Raw genomic sequence first — 23,403 nt, forward strand, 5'->3', positions numbered from 1 at the left:
AAGTGGGCAGCTCCCTTGTGACGCCGGGCAGGCTGCCCCGTCTCGTGGTCAAATAGCAGACCCTGTACTGCATTCCGGGATTTTGCATCGGATGTCACAGGCTTGTGGTGTAGACTATGATAATGAGACGAGAATGATTTAGTACATGAATGGCTGACTATTTATATGCTCCAGATTACGTTCGTTTAGGGCTCTAGGCAGGTACTCTAAACACTTTCATGGTGGCAATTGAGGAAGGTTTCCGTCCTTCCGCTAGCATATTGTAGCGTTAGCTGTTGCTATACCATGCCCAGCTGGCTCCGCTTCGCAACGCCTGTCGGCTATGTTTTGTGAACCGTGGTAAAAAATTGCTGTTTTGAAGAGCGCGTCGCTGCGCGTTGTGCGAAGTAGTCGCCCTCCGTTTCTGGCGGTGGCACCGCTGTGGCGATCACAGCTTTTGGTGTCTCCTTCTGGTGGGAAAGCGGAAAGGTTGCCTGTTCACGTGCGCCCTCAGGCGCTATCAGCTCGGCTCTCCCTATATCCTCCACCGCACTGACACCCCTGGTCCTCGTGCGCAGGGTGGAGTCCCGATTGGCCACCTTAAGCATATCCCCATCCGGCCACAACCTCTCCTCAATGACCCCACTGAACACCTTATCCTCAGCATCTTCTTCCCCTCCCTCACCATTACCTGTGCGACCATCTATGTCCGCTCCACTGCTCCTCTTCCTTATGACTTCATCTCGCACATTGACCGCACCTTCTCCACCTATGTGATTGCCGCCGACCTCAACATCCATAGCCGCACTCCTGCCGCCCTTCGGCGGTGGCATCAGTTCCTCTCCACGATCCAAGGTGACCTTGTTCCCCTTCCCCAGCACACCCGACCCGAAAGTGACGCCACGCCATGATGTCATTGCCTCTGCCAACCTGCTTGGGCGTATCGCTGTCGCTGTCCTTGACCCCACAGGTAGCGATCACCTTCCTGTCCTTCTCACCATAACGTCTGCTCACCGCCCCCCTCCGGCTCCGCACCCTTCACCCCCTCCCAAAGTCGTCCATGACTATCACCGTGCCAACTGGAATGCCTACCGGGACTCTCCACCCAGGTCGAAAGCCACCCTCTTACCTATCGCCATCCTGACGACAATATCCACGCCTCGTCCTTCCTTCAGAAGGTAATTACTGACGCCGTGGAGGCCCATCTTTCTACTAAAACCATCCACCCACACCGTCCCACTCTCCCTCCGCGTGCTGTCCTCCTCCTCCGTGAATCCCGCCGCCTCTATCGCTCCGTCCTGCACACTCGTGACAGGGATACACTCCAACGCCACTGGCAAATACAGCGACACGTACGGAACCTTATTACAGCAACGAAACGCCGAGACTGGCGCCAGACCTGCACACGACTCAACGTCACCCTCCCTATCAACTCCTCCAAGTACTGGTCCGCCTTCCATCGCCTTACTGGTTCCCTTTCCGCTCCCCACTACCCCCTTCTCCATAACGATCGCCCCCTTCCTGACAACCTCAGTAAGGCCAACCACTTCGCTTCCCACCTTTCCGAGGTCTTCTCCATCCCTGATGATCCCCACTTTGATTACTCTCATTTCCCCACCATCATGGAACGTGCCGATACCTCGGTCACTCCACTTGCTCCTAGTCTCCAGTACTTGGGGCAGTTGCCCCCCTCTGACATAAACACTCCCATCACAGCAAGACATTAAACTTATCCTCCAGTCCAAACGCAACACGGCCCCTCGTCACGACTGTGTCACCTACCGCCACCTTTGAAAAACCCCTATTCCTTCCTGACTGTCCTCACCCATCTCTATAATGTCATCCTCTCTACTGGCTTCTACACTGACCTGTGGAAGACCTCCCACGTCCTCTTATTCCTCAAACCCAACAAACCCCCTTTGGCCGCATCTTCCTATCGTCCCATTTGACTCATCTCCATCTTCAGTAAGGTCTTTGAATCCATCCTCTCCCACCGTATCCATCAGCACCTTACTCAACACCACCTCCTTCCCCTTGCCCAGTGTGGCTTCCGACCCTCCTTCTCTGCTGAAGACCAACTCCTAAACCTCGTTCACCTTCTCTCCCTCCAGCTCAACTCCCGTCGCTCCGCTATTTTTGTTTCCCTTGACTGCCAAAATGCCTATGACCGTGTATGGCATCCCGGTCTCCTCTTTAAATTCCAAACCTACCCTCTGCCTATAATTTTGTCCATCTGGTCGTTTCCTTCCTCTTGCACCGTCCTTCCTATGTCACCCTCCACAGCACCAACTCTCGTATCTTTTATCCCACGGCTGGCGTCCCCCAGGGTTTTGTCCTCTCCCCTCTCCTTTATCTCTTGTATACGGCTGATATGCCCAAGCCACCCCCACCAGTCCACCTTCTCCAGTATGCTGATGACACTGCCTTCCTGGCTCTCTATCCTACCCTTCAACAGTCCCAACATACCCTCTAAACCCACCTTAACCAGTTCACCACTTGGTGTAACCAGTGGTTCCTCCATCTCAACCCCTCAAAAACCCAGGCAATCATCATAGGCTGCACCACTCGCTCCTTTCGCCTCCATGATTTCTACCTCACCCTTTATGGTCGTTCCATCCAGCTCACCCCCACCCTGAGATACCTTGGCCTCACCCTCGACTGACACCTCACCTGGACCCCTCATCTCCAGACCGTCCAGCAGAAAGCCCATTCCTGCCTCCGCCTTCTGAAACTCCTGTCTGGCCAGACATTGGGATTGCATCCTTCTACCATCTTCCACACCTACAAATCCCTCATCCGTCCTATCCTCTGTTATGCCAGCATTGCCTGGATCTCCGCCCCCACCCGCTTTTACAAGGCCCTCCAAATCCTTTAACGCCATGCGCTCCACCTTGCCTTCCGTATGTGCCTTCCTTCCCCCACACGGCTCCTGTATGAACTGATCCCCTTCCCCCACCTCCTCCTGTTCCTCCAAAATCTCCGCATCCTTTACATTGTCCGCAGGCTTGATCCCTCCCACCCTCTGGTTTCCTCCTTCCACTCCACCCCCCGCCCACTGCCGCGCCTCTATCGCTGTATCCCTCCCTCTCTCCACCTGCACACCCTCCATCTCCTTCATCAGGGCAATTTCCAGCGCCTCCCCCTCCCAGATGACAAACTTCACTGTGACATCTACCCTTCCTTCCAACTATAACCTGGTCTTGTTCCCCCCCCCTTCCCAGGGCCCCCTTTTTCCTCTCCCCTCCTTCTCCCAGAGCGGATTTTCCTCCTTGCCCCCCTCCCTCAGACCCTGCACCCCATACATGCCTCTTTCCTTCCCCCATCCCTCCCTACCCGGCCCTCTTCAGCGTGCCCCCCGCCCATCTCCCCCCTCTCTTTCCCTCCTTCCCTCCCTTCTTTCGGTCACGTCAGTGTTATGTTTAGTGCCGTTTCTCCTGTGCGTCAAGAGGTGTGATTTTAATTATGTACTGCTTTGAGATTCGCCATTAGTGTTTGTTATATGCTATGCCATCCGTGATACTTTTTACGCTCCCGTCATACTGTGCCTTGTGTTCTTTTAATTGTCGCAGTGTGTGGCTTTTGTGTGAGCTACTTTTAAACAGTTTTTATCTCCATTTTACAGTCGCCCCTTTTTTTGTCTATTGCCTTTCATGATGTTCCCCCTTTTTTATATCTATTCTCACCATATTCTCTCCTTTGTTATTTTTAAATGTCTTCTATTGTTTGTTCTATGTCTTTCGGCTGAAGAGCAACGCATATGCTGCTGCCAGCCCGCCCCGATGGGGAATTGAAATACAATAAAGAAAAAAAACAACTCGGCGGTGTCGGTCGGAGTGAGGCTAGGTCAGTCTCGCGTCACCAGTTGCTAGTCTGTCTCTGTTTTGTATTTGTGCTGCAGTTAGTGTCTGTCTGTCGTCGGAGTGCTAGTATGTCTATCCTTTCGATCAACTTTAAGGCCAGAAAATGAGAGTCTTGCCACTCCGCCAGTAACAGAACTCAGCTAGTGGTCGCCCGGCCGGTGCTGAGTTCCTGCATCTGAGTCTGCGCGTTAGGCCGCCAGTCTGCTCGAGTTGCTCGGGCAACGGTCATTGGCGGTTGGATCGGTCGGTTGGTCGGTCGCGCACTGAGGCACGAGATGAGTTGTCCGCCTTGAGCGTCGGCGCATGTGAGGTTCCCACCTGAGTCCAGTGGGCAGCGCCGTATAGAAACGGGTAGTGGCTTCGCGGTTCACACGAGAGCAACAGGAGCGAAACCACGACATCGGACTGGCCGGGGGGACTTGCAACGCCCTGTGTCGGGAGATCGGCGCGCCTTCCTGTGTCCGTTGAAGCGACTGGCAGCGGACGGTTCGGGAGAGCGTTTTGGGGGTGCTGCGCCAGGTCTTCGCCAGACATCTCAGTTTATTAGAAGTTAAGTGGTTGAAGATATGTTGTTTCATATACTTGGTTAAATTCAACGAATTTATAGAATTAAGGTAAAGGCCGTATTCCTGAAATATGTGTTTATCTTGCCTATCGTCTTGCGAGGCGATATATGTGTAATATAGAGCATGTTGTACATTTTATGTAAGTCTGAATTTCACGGGATTTATTTAAATAGCCATTTTTATCAAGTTGCCACCCTTCCACCGTAAGAACCCTTTTAAAAACAAATTGCACTTTTGGTGGCAAATAGTGTTTGTACCATTTCCATCCCTCTTGCAGGGTGCATAGTTAATGTGTTTGTGTGAGTTGTTAAAATTTTTAGTTTAAAGTAATCTGATGTGTTGCAGATTTGCACCAGTGTAGTTTTTCAGAGGTCGTTGTGAGCGGTCGTGACTTTTCCATCAGTTACTTCCTGGCAACTACTTCCACGCTCACTTAGTGCGATTAAATGTGTTAATGTTCTTGGTGAATCGCGAGTAAATAAAGTAAATTCTTTAAGAAAATATTTTGAAAGTAAAGTTACAGTTCATTTTGCTTTGCAGTTCATAACACTCTCGCTCGCTTGCAGCTGGCTCTGCTGTAACTCACTTTTTTCGACCGAATACGATCGATACACTACGCTCACACGCAATTACGATTTGACTGCTACCTTACGCTTGCCCTGTAATCTGATAATGTGTGAGTCCCCCACAGTGTTCTGCGTGAAACAGTTCCTGCAAGTCCGTCTGACTTTCGTCGTGTCCACACTCGGATGCAGCGTCGCCTACATCGTGTGCTTCACAACTGGCGATTCCAGCTGGCCCGGTGCTTGTCGCAGGTGGTGGTACGAGTCTGGGACGCCGGTGGCTTCTTCCGGGCGGGTGTGGGCGTCGCAGGAGGCGCTGCACATCCTGGGGGCGCGGCCGGAGGACGCCGGCAGGTGGGAGTGCCGAGTACACAACGCCTTCGGCGAGCAGCGGGTGCACGCCTCGCTGCAGGTCACCGCGCCGCTCGCCGTACACGTCACGCCGCACCTGCTGGTAAGACACACCGTCACGTCTTCTACCTACATACTGTAAGTAGGCTGTTTAGGTTTTCTTATTGGTAACGCCACGTAGCTCTCTGTATGAAAATCACTGGCTGTGCTGTGTGCAGTCTGTGGCTAGTTTGCATTGTTGTCTGCCATTGTAGTGTTGGGCAGCGGTAGCTGGATGTGAACAGCGCGTAGCGTTGCGCAGTTGGAGGTGAGCCGCCAGCAGTGCTGGATGTGGGGAGAGAAATGGCGGAGATTTGAAATTTGTGCATGAACTGCTATATACGAGGGCTGTTCAGAAAGTAAGCTCCGATTGATCGCGAAATGGGAACCACAGTGAAAATTAGAAATGTTTTATTTTTAACAGTTAGCTACACCATCCAGCTACTTCTCTACGTAGTTGCCGTTCTGACTAAGACATTTGTCGTAGCGTTGTACCAACTTTCCAATACCCTCATCATAAAAGACAGCCGCCAGTGCTTTCTGCCAATTCTCTACGCTGGCCTACAGCTCGTTTTCTGTGCCAAAATGTTGTATTCATAGCCAGCGGTTCATGTGAGCAGAAATGAAACGCAGGGGGAGTCAATTACGGGCTGTATTGTGGGTAGTCAAACATTTCCAATTGAAAACGATGCAGGAACATCTTCATTGCCCCTTCAGAATGCGGCTGAGAATATTGCCTTGTAGAAGAAACTGCACGACAGTTATGTAATGTTGGCTGTATAGCTTCAGGCGAAATTTCTCACCAGGTCCTCGTACTTGGCGGGAGACACTATTCTCTAGACAACTTTACGCGATCACTGTGAGCTCAGAAATGAGAGGAGTGACGTGATGCTATCTAGGGTCATACTAGAGACACTGACCAACACATCTGTGCAAAGCTTTATCGGATTATCATAGTCGTTTCCATTTCGCGATCAATCGGAGCTTACTTTCCGAACAGCCCTCGTATATTATGACTTTTGATGATATTAAGGTAAATACATTGTTTGTTCTCTATTAAAATCTTTCATTTGCTAACTATGCCTATCAGTAGTTAGTGCCTTCCGTAGTTTGAATCTTTCATTTAGCTGGCAGTAGTGGCGCTCGCTGTATTGCAGTAGTTCGAGCAACCAAGATTTTTGGTGAGGTAAGTGATTTGTGAAAGGTACAGGTTAATGTTAGTCAGGGCCATTCCTTTGTAGGGATTTCTGAAAGTCAGATTGCGTTGCGCTAAAAATATTGTGTGTCAGTTTAAGCACAGTCATGTACAATTTTTCATAAGGGGACGTTTCAATACACATATCCCTAGAAAAGTATTTTTATCATCACCCTGTAGTGATGTGGGTGATTTCAGTGTAGTGATATTAATACATCCGCCGTCCGCGGATAGGAAAATCTCAGAGTGTGAGTTATAGCGTTTTTATTTAAACTAAAGTCTTTCTTCAAAATTTACAAACAATATTCGTGAGGTAGGACTGATCCTCCAAGCCTACCAATAACTAAGTCAGAGATTGTTCCAAACATAAACTGTCTGTAGTAACCATACAACTTCACCAAACCGATCCCCGGGCGTCTCGTGAAGAGCGGCGCGGAGTCCACGTTGCCGTCACGTGAGTCCGAGGACGAGTAGAGGTCCTGCGAGGATGGCTCCGGTACGCTGGCGGCGGTGGATGATGACGCGGCGGCTACGGTGTCACCAGTGGGCTCGCTCGGCGTGAACTACCTCTTCAGGATTTTTTTTTCTTTATTGAATTTCAATTCCCCCCCCCCCCCCCGAAGGGGGCGGGCTGGCAGCAGCTTAGTATGCCGCTCTTCAGCCTACAGACTTTGTTAAAAAGACGAAGAGAATAAATAATAAAAACAGGCGATAAAATCGGAGACTTAAAGAGTAACATGGCGAAAAAAAATCGTGGAACTTAAAACAAAGAACATAGGGATGATGATTCTAATAAAATACATACGAAGCAGACAGGTAAAACAATAGACAGACAATTAAAAACAACCACGGCGACAGTCTGGTTTCTGTTCGCAAAAGACATAAAATTCACACCTGGCGACAGCATGGTTTCTGTTCGCAACACGAGAAAGACGAACAACACTGAACAGTCACTCGAATACTGCACTAAAAAGTTGGCAAATGTGACATACCACAGCCGAGAGCAGGTGGGGGGAAACTGGACAGATGATGGGAAAATAAAAAGGGGGGAAGAAGAGGAAAAGCGAAGGGGGTGAGGCGGGAAAGGAGCCGATGGAGGATAAGGACCCATAAGAGGGGTGGGGGGTGCTGGGCAGACGCGACAGGGAGTGGGGAAGGCAGAGGAGGGGAATACAAAAGGACCTCTTCACGGTTTTTCTTCTTTATTGTTATTTCAAAACCTGTACAACAGGCAGGCTGTCAGCAGCATTCTACGCTGTTCTTCAGCCATAGAATAGACAATGAGAAAACAACAGAAAGAATACACATAAGTTACATAACGGTGGTTAATAAAACAGTAGACACCTAAAGACAAACGTGGAGCCATTCACACTCGACGATAATCCACACTACAAACTGTTGTCACGACGCACTAACACTGAAGATGGCGATGGCACAGGTGAACGATGGAGTGTAACGGTGAACACTGAACACTAAACACGACGGCACACACGAGACACTGATGGCGATGTTCTCCGGCGCGCGAATGTCCACTTAGCGTGTGCGAGTCCGGGGACCTGCCAAGAGGGGAAGGAGGATTAGGTGGGGCAGAGGGGAGGACAAAGATGCCAATGGCTGAGCCTCTTCAGGCTCCTGCGCCAGCCTAAATACTGCTTGGCGCATGGACATGGCTGGCTCTATTTGCAGTCACGTGTCGAGCGGAAGGAAAGAGGTCCGTGCCTGTAGCGACCTCTTGCGGCGCCGTGGACGCCTCCTGGTGGTCTCTGGGAAGCGTCTGTGTTTCCGGGACGACCGGCCAGGCTGACCCCTAATCGGTCCGGCGCCCGCTGTACAGGTCTGCTTAACGGGAAGCGGGAGTTGCAGGCGCTTAGTCTGGACACAGTAGATATTTTGTGTACCACAAGCATCGGTACTAAGTCATTTACTCTTCTTACTGTCCCTACAGCATGTTAATGAAATGATTGCTGATCTGCCTCATTCCAACCATCACGCACACAAGGTGCGTTCAGTTTCTAAGGTTTCTGATTCTCTTTCTCAGAACTAGAACTATCTAAAAATATGCAATTTTGCTTAAAACAGACAGGCAGTACTTGTGTACTTGTGACACAGATGGTAGCGTTGTGCAGCACACAATGACTGCGGAGAGAGAGAGAGAATTATTTTGATAGTCGTTTTCGTCACAAGAACGGCGAGTAGTCGTTCGTTTTGTAAACTTACGCGGCTGAAATTCGTGAGTGTGACAGTTCAAAAGAGGTCACACAGTCGTGTGACGATGAACCAAAACAATCGTTTCCTCGTATCACCCACTGAATATCAGTAGTTTTTCTTATGCATTACAAAGTGTTAATGCTGCAGACTTATTCGAAATCTGTTCGTAATTTTTTTATACTATGCTGTTGGTGAGCTTCCGTGTAAGTAATTATGTTTACTACCCGCTCCCTGTACAATGACTGTCATGTTCTACGTTTCACTGCAGACGTGATTTGTGGCTCCCCGTCCAAAAGGGATGGTCAACTACGTGGTTCGAGACCTGTTGCAATGTCACTTTCACTTATTACGCACATATCGTCCTCATTGTACTCCCCATGAACATTTTCCGCACAGTCGAGAACCACACATTCCACTGACTCATTTTGCAGAAACGCTAAAATTTTTTATCTGCCACCCTGCGAAATTCCTTGGGTTCCTTTCTGACGAAATGTCAACTTCGGCACTTGTTACTGTAGGTATAATGGAATGTTTGCTTTGGTTATCGTTGCCATTGCTCTGTTTTGTTTCAGAACCACTGGCACAGTTGTGGGTTACTCGTCGAATAAGCGGTTCAACTACACTCATCCTGTGCTCACCATTGGATACCTCTAATCCCACCCCCTTGTAGGCATTGCCAAAACACGACCACACGATTTGCTTTGGAACATCGACGATTGAATGCGAAAGATACTTCCTCCACAGTTGGAAATACGTGGGATCTGTGCACACTATCGTGCATGTTGACGTAACAGTGTTGGAAGTCTTCTGCAGGTGAGCGTCGCGAATGCTGGCGGGCGAACTTAAGGGTGCGGACGTGTATGAAACGTCCCCTTTGAACAATTATACAGGACTATGCTTAAACTTACACATAATGTTTTTAGCGCAACGCAATCTGACTTTCAAAAATCCCTACAAAAAAATGGCCCTGACTAACATTAACCTATGCGTTTCACAAATCGCTTACCTCACAAAAATCTTGGTTACTCGAACTACTGCAATACAGCGAGCGCCACTACTGCCAGCTAAATAAAAGATTCAAACTACGGAAGGCACTAACTACTGATAGGCATAGTTAGCAAATGAAAGATTTTGATAGAGAACAAACAATGTATTTACCTTAATAGTGTTGAAAAGTCATAATGTATATAGCAGTTCATGATATTCAGTATTACAAATTTCAAAACTCCGTCATCTCTCTCCTCACATCCACCGCTGCTGGCGGCTCACCTCCAACTGCGCAACGCTACGCGCTGTTCACGTCCAGCTGCCCAACACTACAATGGCAGACAACAACGCAAACTAGCCACAGACTGCACACAGCACAGCCAGTGATTTTCATACAGAGCGCTACGTGGCGTTACCAATAAGAAAACATAAACAGCCTACTTACACGTGGCATTACGCCAGGCGACCCTGTCACGTGATCAGAGCATCAATGGAGCTTTCTCTTCAACAGTTATTACAGGAAATGGTACATGGAACCTACATTTTTCTTTTTTTTTTTCTCAGTCCTTAAAGGAAGCTCCAGTTATCTCATTGAAAGCTCAAGAACTTACCACCTCCTAACATATTTCGAGTAAGACCCAGTGCTGTAAACTTCATGGTGACTATGTTTTGAGACGTCGATGGCGTATTCCTAATTAATTGTAGTCGAAATGGCACTACGGTATCAGATGCGAGCTATAAAGATGTTTTGAAGTACATGTTTTTTGCAACAGTGCGACAAAAACGGTCGGAAAAGGCTGGTGTGCTCTTTCACCACGTTGAAGCACCAGTGCATCGGGCAAAAGTGGCACAGAAAGTTTCTTCGTGACATTAACTTTGAGGAGAAACTTCCTGGGAGCTGAAAACTGAGTGCCTTACCACGACTTGAATCCTGAACCATTGTTTTTAACGAGCTAACGCTCTACCGATTGCGTGCTGTCATTCATGATTCGACCTCACAACTTTACTTCCGTATCACTTAATTCCCAAGCTTCACAGAATTTCTCCTCCTTACCTTCGGGGATTAGTACTGGCGGGAAGAAATAAAGGAGAAATGGCTTGGGCACAGTCTAGGGAATGGATTCTATAAAGAGTTTTCACTCTGCAGTTAGGGACTTCGAGTTGAACCTTCTTGGCAGACAAAAACTGCTATCAGACTAGGACAACAACATGGAAGTGGTTTCTCATATCCCTTATTTATGGCTCCTAGCGATTTTGCTTTTTTTTCCAAGCTGTGAAAGACGCACTCTGTGCTCATACATTCTACAGTCGTGTCACTATTGCATCAGCATTTTTTCAGTGGTAAGAACAGAATCCCAAAGAAACTTTCTCAGCGGCCATGGAGTCAAGGCGTCGACGTGGTGGTAAGTGTGTAGAGCTGCGGGGAGATGCCGCTGATCAAAAACAGAACCTTCATTTTTTTGTGGCTGCTTTATGTAAAAGTTAATCGCAAACCTGGAAAGCAGCCCACGCACTCGTGACACCCACTTCTACCTATGTACAACTTTGCTTTAATTACTGATCACAGCGAACATGGAGTATAGATCAGGAACTCAGTCAATCTGTATGTAAAGCAGTTTTAGTTGCTCATATTAGGGGATCTCTGGCACCTCAGCTTTCCAAATTTACAAAAACGTCCTAAGAAAACGCATGCAGGATACAATAAACGCGGCAGTTTGTTCACAAAAAAGTATTCTTTTTTATCTAAAAGTGGTCGTAGCATCGTGCTCTGTAGTTTTCAGTTTTATCTCATCGAGAGGAACAAGAAAAGTATAATAACCAAAAAAGGGTGACTAGGGTTTTAACATCACATTGATGTCGAGGTCACTAGACGGAAAAGTATAACAACATTTTAGTCTATAAAAATTGTGTATCGTTGCCGCTAACCTAGCCATAAGCGTCGCTCTAACCGTGCGGTAATCGACCCGCCCTCTCAAGCGACGTAGTAATTATGTATTCAAATATGAGTTACTTTTTCTGCACAATTAGCCTTCATTTCAGTCTGACGCTTCGTTATGCTTCCGGTCAAACAGGAACTTCATTTAGTTGAGTCAATAGAAGCAAAATAGCCGCATAACTAAATGGACTATGAATATAACTTTTTTCTAGTAGAGTGCCATCATACTTTTTATTTTAATTTACCGAAAGTTCTCCGGTTTGCACAGGGCAAGTATGACATCTGGGTTTATTTCTTCATAGGCTGACATTCATGAGACTCACCCGTGAAATTGACTGTCCACGTCCCCTTCTGTTATCATGTATGTCTTTAAAATAAGTCTTCTGATCACTGAATCGTTTAGCACTTGCTTGCACGAAGCTGTGAGGCAGATGAAGATAAAACCCGGTTTCGCATGGGAAATAAATTCTGTGTCTAGATTCAGAACGAAATTTTATACTCCATAGCTATGTATGCTTCAAGGCAGAAGCTTCCTTACAAATTAAAGCTGTGTGAGACACATATACTCGAAATTTTCCCTATATTTAGCGACCACTCTTCCATTCACACGTCTTATCCGAAGTGAAAACTAGTTCTATGCGTGTCTGTTTTCTCGTACAAGGCACAAAGACAGTCCTGGTAACCCAGTACCACTCCAGTCAGGAACTAGAGCAAGGTAAACGTGACTACGAATGATTGGGATTTATAGGTACAAAACACTAACTCTACAACATAGCCTTTTATACATCAAAGCGCTTAACTCTACATGGGGAATAGGGAATGGCTGCACATTGTGATTATGATGTTTGGTTTGTGGGGTGCTCAACTGCGGGGTCATCAGGGCCTGTACAAAGTCCCAAAATTTTCACAGTCCAATATTTTTACACAGTCCAGTCAAGCTACCGTCACCAATGATGATGATAATGATGTTGAAATAATGAGGACAACACAAACACCCAGTCCGCAGGAAGAGAAAATCCGGCTGCACATTGTGGTCTCCGCTTCGTGCTGTGGCTGATGATACACACTGAACTGTGCCACAACTTGTGGTGAACTCTGAAGGCGTAATAACTTTCAGCTGCTCAGAGCTCACAGCACAATTCAGAGTCTCTGCTTTGTTGTGTGGTGGCACAGTTAGTTCATCCGTCACGACAGATGGTGAACGCTGACGGTGCAGCGATGTTTTACTGCTGAGAGCTGCATTCCCTTGTGGGCTGCACAGTTCAGAGCTCTGCATTGATGTATGGTTGGTGGTACACTTAGACGCGGCAGTGTTCAGCGGCTCAGTGTTGCATGCCTTTGAGGGCGATGTGAAGTGACTATATATTGTGGAATAAATGCAATTGTAGGGTGTCTCCTCGCCAAACACGGATGCGACCATCATGATGCTGTAAACAGACCCTGGATACATCCAAAAAAAACAGACGTTTTGCCATTCGTGCACCCAGCTTCGTCGTTCAGTACACCGTCGCAGGCCCTCCTGTCTGCGATGCAGCGCCAGCCGGAGTGGCCGAGTGGTTCTAGGCGCTTTAGTCCGGAGCCGCGCGACCGCTACGGTCGCAGGTTCGAATCCTGCCTCGGGCATGGATGTGTGTGATGTCCTTAGGTTAGTTAGGTTTAAGTAGTTCTAAGTTCTAGGGGACTGATGACCTCAGATGTTAAGTCCCATAGTGCTCAAAGCCTTTTTTTTGTGATGCAGCGTCAAGGGTAACCGCAGCCATGGTCTCCGAGCTCATAGTCCATGCTGCTGCAAACGTCGTCGAACTGTTCGTGCAGATGGTTGTTGTCCTGCAAACGTCCCCATCTGTTGACTCAGGGATCGAGACGTGGCTGCACGATCCGCGACAGTCATGTGGATAAGATGCCTGTCATCTCGACTGTAGGCCGTTGTGATCCAGCACGGCGTTCCGTTTTACCCTCCTGAACCCAACGATTCCATATTCTAACAGTCATTGTATCTCGACCAATGCGAGCAGCAATGTTGCGATACGATAAACTGCAATCGCGATAGGCTACAATTCGACCATTATCAAAGTCGGAAACGTGATGGTACGCATTTTTCCTCCTTACACGAGGCATCACAACAACGTTTCACCAGGCAACGCCGGTCAACTGCTGTTTGTGTATCAGAAATCAGTTGGAAACTTTCCTCATGTGAGCACGTTGTACGTGTCGCCACCGACGCCAACCTTGTGTGAATGCTCTGAAAAGCTAATCATTTGCATGTCATAGCATATTCTTCCCGTTGGTTAAATTTCGCGTCTGTAGCACGTCATCTTCGTGGTGTAGCAATTATTATGGCCAGTAGTATATCAACCGATCATTTCTTTCAGTCAAATTTTACCATGAATTTCTTTCCTCGCAGTTCGATTCGGTACCTCCTCATTAGTTACTAGATCTACCCATCTAATTTTTCACACTCTTCCGTAGCACCACATTTCAAAATCTTGTATTCTGTTCTTGTCTTAAATGGTTATCGTCCACGTTTCCCTTTTGTACAAGATTAGACTCAATGCAAATACCTTCAGAAAAAAATTCCTGAAGCTTAACTTTAAATTATATGTTAACGAATTCTTGTTTCCAGAAACGATTTTCGTGCTTTACCGACTCTGCATTTTACGTCCTCTAGACTTAGACAATGTTTAAACGCCGCGCGGGATTAGTCGAGCGGTCTAAGGCGCTGCAGTCATGGACTGTGTGACTGTTCCCGGCGGAGGTTCGAGTCCTCCCTCGGGCATGGGTGTGTGTGTTCGTCCTTAGGATAATTTAGGTTAAGTAGTGTGTATGCTTAGGGACTGATGACATTAGCAGTTAAGTACCACAAGATTTCACACACATTTGAACAATGTCTAAATAGTAAAAGACATCTACTCGTTTCAGTGTCTCTATTCCTAATCTAATTTCATAAGCATCACATGATTTAATTCAACTATTTTCCATTACCCTTGTTCTACTTTTGGTGATGCTCATCTTATAACCTGTTGCAACGTACCATCCATCCCACTGAACTGTTGTTTCAAGTCCTTTGCTCTGCCTGACAGAATTACAAGATCATCGGCAAATCTCAAAGTTTTTATTTCTTCTGCCTCAACTCTATTTCCCTCCATTTCAAGATAATCCCAGCTTATTTATTGACAGATCGTCAACTTAGATGAAGCGTCGACTTTCAAAGGCTCGGAGCAGGTTTCCAAACATGGCAGTATGGACTGTCTGTACCGTTCAAAGTCTCTGGTTTCAGTCATATTCGGTGATACGCTTAGTTTATCCACAGGGTGGTTAAAATTAATCTTCCACCACTTGAGAGCGCTCCTATGAAACCTTTGTGGAAACATTTGTAAGGACATGTGGAAGAGAAATAACGAACAAACCATTGAAAGAAACACATTTTAATTTCCACATGAGGGAGTACCAATTGTTAATTGCGTACTGTGTTTATATTCCAGGTTAAAAACGTTGTGACGACCGTCTGCATCCACGACAGACTCGAACCGCACTAGACACACCGTTTCACAGTAATTGTTCGCAACACTTTTCGAAAGGTGGATCATGGAATGTCCAGCTGTCGTGACACAGCTCGTGCATTGCTTAAGTATTAAAGATTGTGTCCAGCATTCTCAGCCATAGAAGCAATAACTTCTTCGAGAATTTGTGGCGCAATTGACCGTCGGCCTCTCCCAGGAGCAATTCCCATATTGCCAGTTAATTCGAACCTCGAAATCATGTTCTTCACCATCGGCGCGGAAGGTCGATTACCCCGCGTTCCTTAAAATGCGCCGATTCGCGAGAAGTGGGTCAGCACTATTGTTGTCATTTTCGTAAAACAGCTTATCGAGTGACCCGCTGCTCACCTCGTTCAGACCTACAGTCCTGGAAATTGAAATAAGAACACCGTGAATTCATTGTCCCAGGAAAGGGAAACTTTATTGACACATTCCTGGGGTCAGATACATCACATGATCACACTGACAGAACCACAGGCACATAGACACAGGCAACAGAGCATGCACAATGTCGGCACTAGTACAGTGTATATCCACCTTTCGCAGCAATGCAGGCTGCTATTCTCCCATGGAGACGATCGTAGAGATGCTGGATGTAGTCCTGTGGAACGGCTTGCCATGCCATTTCCACCTGGCGCCTCAGTTGGACCAGCGTTCGTGCTGGACGTGCAGACCGCGTGAGACGACGCTTCATCCAGTCCCAAACATGCTCAATGGGGGACAGATCCGGAGATCTTGCTGGCCAGGGTAGTTGACTTACACCTTCTAGAGCACGTTGGGTGGCACGGGATACATGCGGACGTGCATTGTCCTGTTGGAACAGCAAGTTCCCTTGCCGGTCTAGGAATGGTAGAACGATGGGTTCGATGACGGCTTGGATGTACCGTGCACTATTCAGTGTCCCCTCGACGATCACCAGTGGTGTACGGCCAGTGTAGGAGATCGCTCCCCACACCATGATGCCGGGTGTTGGCCCTGTGTGCCCCGGTCGTATGCAGTCCTGATTGTGGCGCTCACCTGCACGGCGCCAAACACGCATACGACCATCATTGGCACCAAGGCAGAAGCGACTCTCATCGCTGAAGACGACACGTCTCCATTCGTCCCTCCATTCACGCCTGTCGCGACACCACTGGAGGCGGGCTGCACGATGTTGGGGCGTGAGCGCAAGACGGCCTAACGGTATGCGGGACCGTAGCCCAGCTTCATGGAGACGGTTGCGAATGGTCCTCGCCGATACCCCAGGAGCAACAGTGTCCCTAATTTGCTGGGAAGTGGCGGTGCGGTCCCCTACGGCACTGCGTAGGATCCTACGGTCTTGGCGTGCATCCGTGCGTCGCTGCGGTCCGGTCCCAGGTCGACGGGCACGTGCACCTTCCGCCGACCACTGGCGACAACATCGATGTACTGTGGAGACCTCACGCCCCACGTGTTGAGCAATTCGGCGGTACGTCCACCCGGCCTCCCGCATGCCCACTATACGCCCTCGCTCAAAGTCCGTCAACTGCACATACGGTTCACGTCCACGCTGTCGCGGCATGCTACCAGTGTTAAAGACTGCGATGGAGCTCCGTATGCCACGGCAAACTGGCTGACACTGACGGCGGCGGTGCACAAATGCTGCGCAGCTAGCGCCATTCGACGGCCAACACCGCGGTTCCTGGTGTGTCCGCTGTGCCGTGCGTGTGATCATTGCTTGTACAGCCCTCTCGCAGTGTCCGGAGCAAGTATGGTGGGTCTGACACACCGGTGTCAATGTGTTCTTTTTCCATTTCCAGGAGTGTATGTTGACTGTCTGCAACCGCAGTGCAGTTGATGCCTGTGTTTCAACTCTACGTCCCCGTAACAGTACCGGCGTCTAACAGCACGTCATGACACTGACCCCACTAAAGACGCATACACTGCAGCGCACAGTCTGAACATCATTCCTATAAACTTGTGTACCCATGGGGTAAATAGTTTTCCGTCTACACTGGCTCAAGAAGCGAAAGTGTGATTATAACGACCCTGCATTACTACAGCAGTGAACTGCAGATAAGGAAGGAAGAAAGATTGGGTTTAACGTCCCATCGGCACGGAGGTCATTAGAGGCGGTGCTTGTAACACGTATGCAACCATTATGTAACGTAACATCAACAAATATGTAACGTAACTTCAACAAATATGTAACGTAGCTAAAAACAATATTGCCTATGCTCGTCTGTAAAAATAGGATTCGATAAGCAACCCGAGTTATCGGTAAACGGAATCTGACCAGCATAACACTGTGTGCGTGTTGTATGAGTGTCAGTTTCACTGTCCTTTAAGCCCTCAACAGATCTTTACACGAAAAACTTAAAACTGACATTTTGATAAGCTAGCTGACTTCGTATTTGAATATGGAAAACTACAGGAGCCAATGAAACTGTAACAATGAATATCTAAGCTATCTACTTTTTCGAATAAGAATTTACAACTGATACAGAATCTGACTTGTGCAACGGAATTTACTGGATTAGAGTACATGACATGTATGGTGTACCAGCTGTGTTGTCCCTAAGTTTTGCACTCACCTCTTCATATGACTGCCTTTTTCCATGTGGTTTACAGCAATTCGCAGCAGCATGCAGCAGCAGCGGCTAAAGCTTGTTGTTACTATGAATGCATTTAAGAAAAAGGAGTTCGCTTGGGTCCTGTTAACTACTAAATAACTTGTGAGAAGGAATTTCATAGATTAAGTCTATTTAAAAACTTCAGAATCATCGTAACCCATAACCAATAATAGACAATGACAATTAGAATAACATAGGTATCAATAATGGCTGAGTGCCAGATTAACAAAAAATTTCAATTTCAAACTTACATTAACATTTTATAACGAAAGAATTTATTTGTTAATTAGATGTAGAGAATAATTATTATCATATGAAGGATAAAGAGGCTTCCTTAACTGACAAGCAAAACATGGGATTCTAGCAAACTTGGACTAACTATCACAAGCCTTACCCTTCAACTGCCTCTGCACTACGCTTGCGAATTTTACCTTGAATTCCGTCTTCAAGCGTAGTTAAGCCACTTAAATCTCTCCTGGCTATATAGATGAAATCAGGCCTTGAGTGTGGTAAGATCTGCCATCACCGACGTGACACGTCTTCTCTCTCCGAGCTCTCGACCGACACTACTATTCAACTCTCGCCGACAGACCTCGACTCACAACAATGCTTAGAATCGCGCTCCCATGTTTCGCCCTCGGATTGTTACGATGGATATCTGAGTGCTCACACAACGCAAAGAATAGCGTTATGTTGGCTACATTGTTTTCTATGTAGTGGAGAGTTCTGATACACTCCATACAATCGCAAGCTCGGATTGTGTCAAGGTTGGGGAAGGAAATCGGCCGTGACCTTTCCAGGGAACCATCCTGGCATTTGCTTGGAGCGATTTAGGGAAATCACGGGAAATCTAATTCTGGATGGCCGAACGCGGGTTTGAATCGAATGCGAGTGCGGTGTGCCAACTACTGCGCAACCTCGCTCGATCTAACTCCAAATAGGCAGAGTTTTGTTCTCCTGTGGACAGTGTGGAGTGTCGGCACAGTGTAGTGTCTGAGCCTTTGGTGCATTTCTCATGACATGACATATCTCACGGCAGGTGATCCATGCACGAGAAGAGGCCAAGCTCAACCTCTCATAAGGAACCCCTTGAGTGTGAGATCGCAAGTACAATCTACAGCAAGTCTAATTTTGAAGTGTTATGTTAACAGTTATGACAGGAGAAATATTAGCTGCTAATGACTCACCATGTGCATTAGAAGGGCGACGAAAAAAGTGTAACCAGGAGGTGCAGAGATCAACCTTCAATGGGATGTATGTATTACACTTCACAAAATGGACATCACTGACATTGAAGAAATGTTCAAAATAAACTGTTAACTTGCACCGTGAACACTGAATGAAAAATGGCACGCCACAATGATCACGAAGGTTCGCACCATCAAGATCGAAGGCTTGGAAGTTACAAACCGTGTAGGACGTCACCTAGGTATCCGCTCTTAAAGAGGGTGTATATAATCATATTGGTGTAAGGAGGTGATAAGAACTGATGGAATGTGGTAGCATGCAACCGAATGCGAATCAGTCTGTCGTCGAGCTTACTGTGAAACTGACTATCCTTCAAGGCGTAGCTGCAGATAGTTTGATAATATGCACGGAAAAAACAACCAACCAGAGGTTGAATTTTACAATGGTTCTGGGTAGTATGAACTACACAGTCACAGACTTTTCACGAGGGATAGTTTACTCTTAAGCAGCATGATCTTCATACGCAGACCAGGAATCAAGCAAAATCAAGTCATTTCGACGAGCTATTGGCCAAAACAGTGCTCATACCACAGCTGTAGTTCTCTTACGCAAATTTTCCACTCTTTCTTGCTGTGACATACGTATTTCCTACTGCCCTTGCAAGATCACGCACATGAGAAACAATCGTAAGGCGCAAAGCACCACAGACATATCGCAGTGCAATAAACAACTTTCAGCCAATTTATAATGCAGCTTAACGTTCGACATAATTGTACACGAATGCGTCTTGGCATTGATGTTAATTGATCTCGATACAATTCTCTTAGTAGTTTTAATTTCCAAGGTTCCGTTCGTATGCACTTCCTCTTGAAATCTCGATTGGTCGGAGTTAAAAAGAAATTCATTACTGAACTATGGGATAAGTTTGTTTATCTCATCTACAGATTTTTGGGCCCAATCACCAGTTTGCTGTGCATCGTCAAGTTAAAGCTTTGTTTGAAATTTCGTTATCTTACATCTTCCAATTCTGTAGCACTGTTTGAAGTTATGCAAACATCCACTGTTTCCCTTGACATCACTTTAATTTATGTCGCGCGCAATTTGATGTGCATAACGTAGTAGGTCACTGTCATGATACCATGTCAATTGTAGCGAACATCCTTGAAACGCGCAAACACCAGTTTTTGTAACAATTGCGCCTCGTTTCCCCTTGAATATCAGTAGTTTTTCTTATGCACTAGAAGGTATCAGTGCTGTAGACTTATTCGAAATCTATTCATAATTTTTTTTTATACTATGCTGCTGATGAACTTCCGTGTAAGTAATTATGTTTACTGCCCGCTCCCTGTGCAATGACTGTCATGTTCTGCGTTTCACTGCAGACGTGATTTGTGGCTCCCTGTCCAAAACGGATGGTCAACTACGTGGTTCGAGACCTGTTGCAGTATCACTTTCACTTATTACGCACATATCGTATTCATTGTACTCCTCATGTACATTGTCCGCATAGTCGAGCACCACACATTCCACTAACTCATTTTACTGAAACGCTAATACACTACTGGCCATTAAAATTGCTACTCCATGAAGATGACGTGCTACCGACGCGAAATTAACCAACAGGCGACACCTACAACGTGCTGATATGGGGAAAGTTTCCAACCGATTTCTCATACACAAACAGCAGTTGACCGGTGTTGCCTGGTGAAACGTTGTTGTGATGCCTTGTGTAAGGAGGAGAAATGCGTACCATCACGTTTCCGACTTTGATAAAGGTAAGGTGGCTGTAACGGATCGTGCAGCCACGTTTCGATCCCTGACTCAACAGATGGGGACGTTTGTAAGACAACAACCATCTGCACGAACAGCTCGACGACGTTTGCAGCAGCATGGACTATGAGCTCGGAGACCATGGCTGCGGTTACCCTTGACGCTGCATCACTGACAGAAGCGCCTGCGATGGTGTACTCAACGACGAACCTGGGTGCACGAATGGCAAAACGTCATTTTTTCCGATGAATCCAGGTTCTGTTTACAGCATCATGATGGTCGCATCCGTGTTTGGCGACATCGCGGTAATGCACATTGGAAGCGTCTATTCGTCATCGCCATATTGGCGTATCACCCGGCGTGATGGTATGGGGTGCCATTGGTTACACGACTCGGTCACCTCTTGTTCGCATTGACGGCAGTTTGAACAGTGGACGCTACATATTAGATACGTTACGACCCGTGACTCTACCCTTCATTCTATCCCTGCGAAACCCTGCATTTCAGCAGGATAGTGCATGACCCCATGTTGCAGGTCCTGTACGGGCCTTTCTGGATACAGAAAATGTTCGACTGCTACCCTGGCCAGCACATTCTCCAGATCTCTCACCAACTGAAAACGTCTGGTCAGTGGTGGCGGAGCAACTGGCTCGTCACAATACGCCAGTCACTACTCTTGATGAACTGTGGTATCGTGTTGAAGCTGCATGGGCAGCTGTACCTGTACACGCCATCCACGCTCTGTTTGACTCAGTGCCCAGGCGTATCAAGGCCGTTATTAGGGCCAGAGGTGGTTGTTCTGGATACTGATTTCTCACGATCTATGCACCCAAATTGCGTGAAAATGTAATTACATGTCAGTCCTGGTATAATATGATTGTCCAATGAGTACCTGTTTATCATCTGCATTTCTTCTTGGTGTAGCAATTTTAATGGCCAGTAGTGTATTTCATCTGCCACTCTGCGAACTTCTTTGGATCCCTTTCTGACGAAATGTCAATTTCGGCACTTGTGGCTGTAGGTATAATGCAATGTTTGCTTTGGTTATCGTTGCCATTGCTCTGCTTTATTTCAGAACCACTAGTGATGTACAACAGTTGTGAGTCACTCGTCGACTTGTAACCTCCCCCTCACTTATCGACCTTAATGACAGTGGAAAATTAAACAGCGTGTACCTAATGGAAATTTGTGAAAAGCAATAGTCACCGAAGTTAATCTGTTGGTAAAGAGGGAGGAAAGGGTTACATCTAAATGAAAGGAAAAATGCAAATGAAACTAGTGGAAATTAATTTTGAAAAGGGGTAAAGGTAATAAAGAAAGTAAATGTGCGGCCGTTACATTAACAACTAACCAGCGGTAATTAGATATTTGAGATTTGGGGAAAATTACGGTCGCCAGTCCTATGGACAACTACTATAATAACTGAAAAAGAAAGGTTATTGCACATATAATTAGCACTAGAAACGTGGCAACTGAAGGTTGACACGTGTAGTGTGAAAACTGAAAGTTTGTCAGAAGCAATAAATTTCGCTACACTCTGACTTAATTTAGCAAAATAATTAATAAAACCGGAAAATCGAAAGTTAATTTAGTGACTGAAGTTAATAGTGAGTTTTCTTTCTGAAGCACATCGAAATTCAGTAAAATACGGTTAGTCTTGGACTACCCCAACAATCATTTCAAAAGCTACTTGAATCTACGCAATTTAGAAATAAGAGATTTAACTTTGAACTTGAATTAAATGATTCTGAACATTTAACAATAGTAAAATTTAGCACGTACCAAGCTGAGCTGCAGTCACAGGTAAGCTAAAATACGGTAACAAAACTCGCACTCTTAATTTGTGCTTGTGTAATCTGAATATTGTAGCCAGCTATGAATACCTTAACTGAACTTTGAAATTAAAGCAGCGAAATAGAATAATATTGCTTTAATGCTGGCGTTTGAATTTCAACGACACTCGGGTTCATTTCGAAAAAGGAAGGGACCCTGCTTGGTAATGCAATTGGGACAATGAGCAACTAAGGTTCATGCTAAGTTGCTGTAATTTTGTGATGCAACAATTTTAAAAGCTGAGGTATGCCATACAGTTCTAAAACTTTACGTGCTTCCAGTCTTCCTTGTTGGTTGAATGAAGGTTTGAAGCCGTCGATCGAGGAGGTGGCGACAGTCACTCATTGTCGGCCGTCGCTGTTGCAGAAGCTGGATGTTGGCACGCCTACTTCTCGACACGGTCACCAGGCGAAACGGGCTCTTGATGTGCGCCAGCTAATGCTTCCCGTCCGCGACACCGTGTCAGAAACTACCATAGCACGTCGAGCGCAATTACATGCTGCCCAACCCCGAAAGCGCGGCAACTCGCGGGAGCGTAACACAACACACCTGCTCCGCCAACCTATTCCCGCCAGACTCCCTCTGCCCGCGCTCCAAGCGGCCGAGTTCACACAACCAAAGATCCTAAACACTTTGGTTCTCCACACGACCTATCGATGTATTCGTTCGATAGCATAGTTTTCCCTAGGCCAGACCCAGCGTAAAATACAAATAATATTTACGAAACAAACCAATTATACATCGACATAGATGGATAAATATATATATACAAATAGTAAAACAATTACAATATACGAA

General features: G+C 46.7%; 1 protein-coding gene across 1 annotated transcript in view; it reads left to right on the top strand.

Annotated features, from left to right (window-relative positions):
- Positions 1–23,403, top strand: part of LOC126094953 (Down syndrome cell adhesion molecule-like protein Dscam2) — an 890,199-nt gene that overhangs the window by 627,625 nt on the left and 239,171 nt on the right. Inside the window, exon 8 of the mRNA XM_049909611.1 lies at positions 5,221–5,422. Within this exon, the coding sequence (XP_049765568.1) occupies positions 5,221–5,422 (202 nt within the window). The remainder of the gene's footprint in view (positions 1–5,220; positions 5,423–23,403) is intronic.

This window comes from Schistocerca cancellata, chromosome 1, assembly GCF_023864275.1.
Source record: "Schistocerca cancellata isolate TAMUIC-IGC-003103 chromosome 1, iqSchCanc2.1, whole genome shotgun sequence".
Lineage (NCBI taxonomy): Eukaryota > Metazoa > Arthropoda > Insecta > Orthoptera > Acrididae > Schistocerca > Schistocerca cancellata.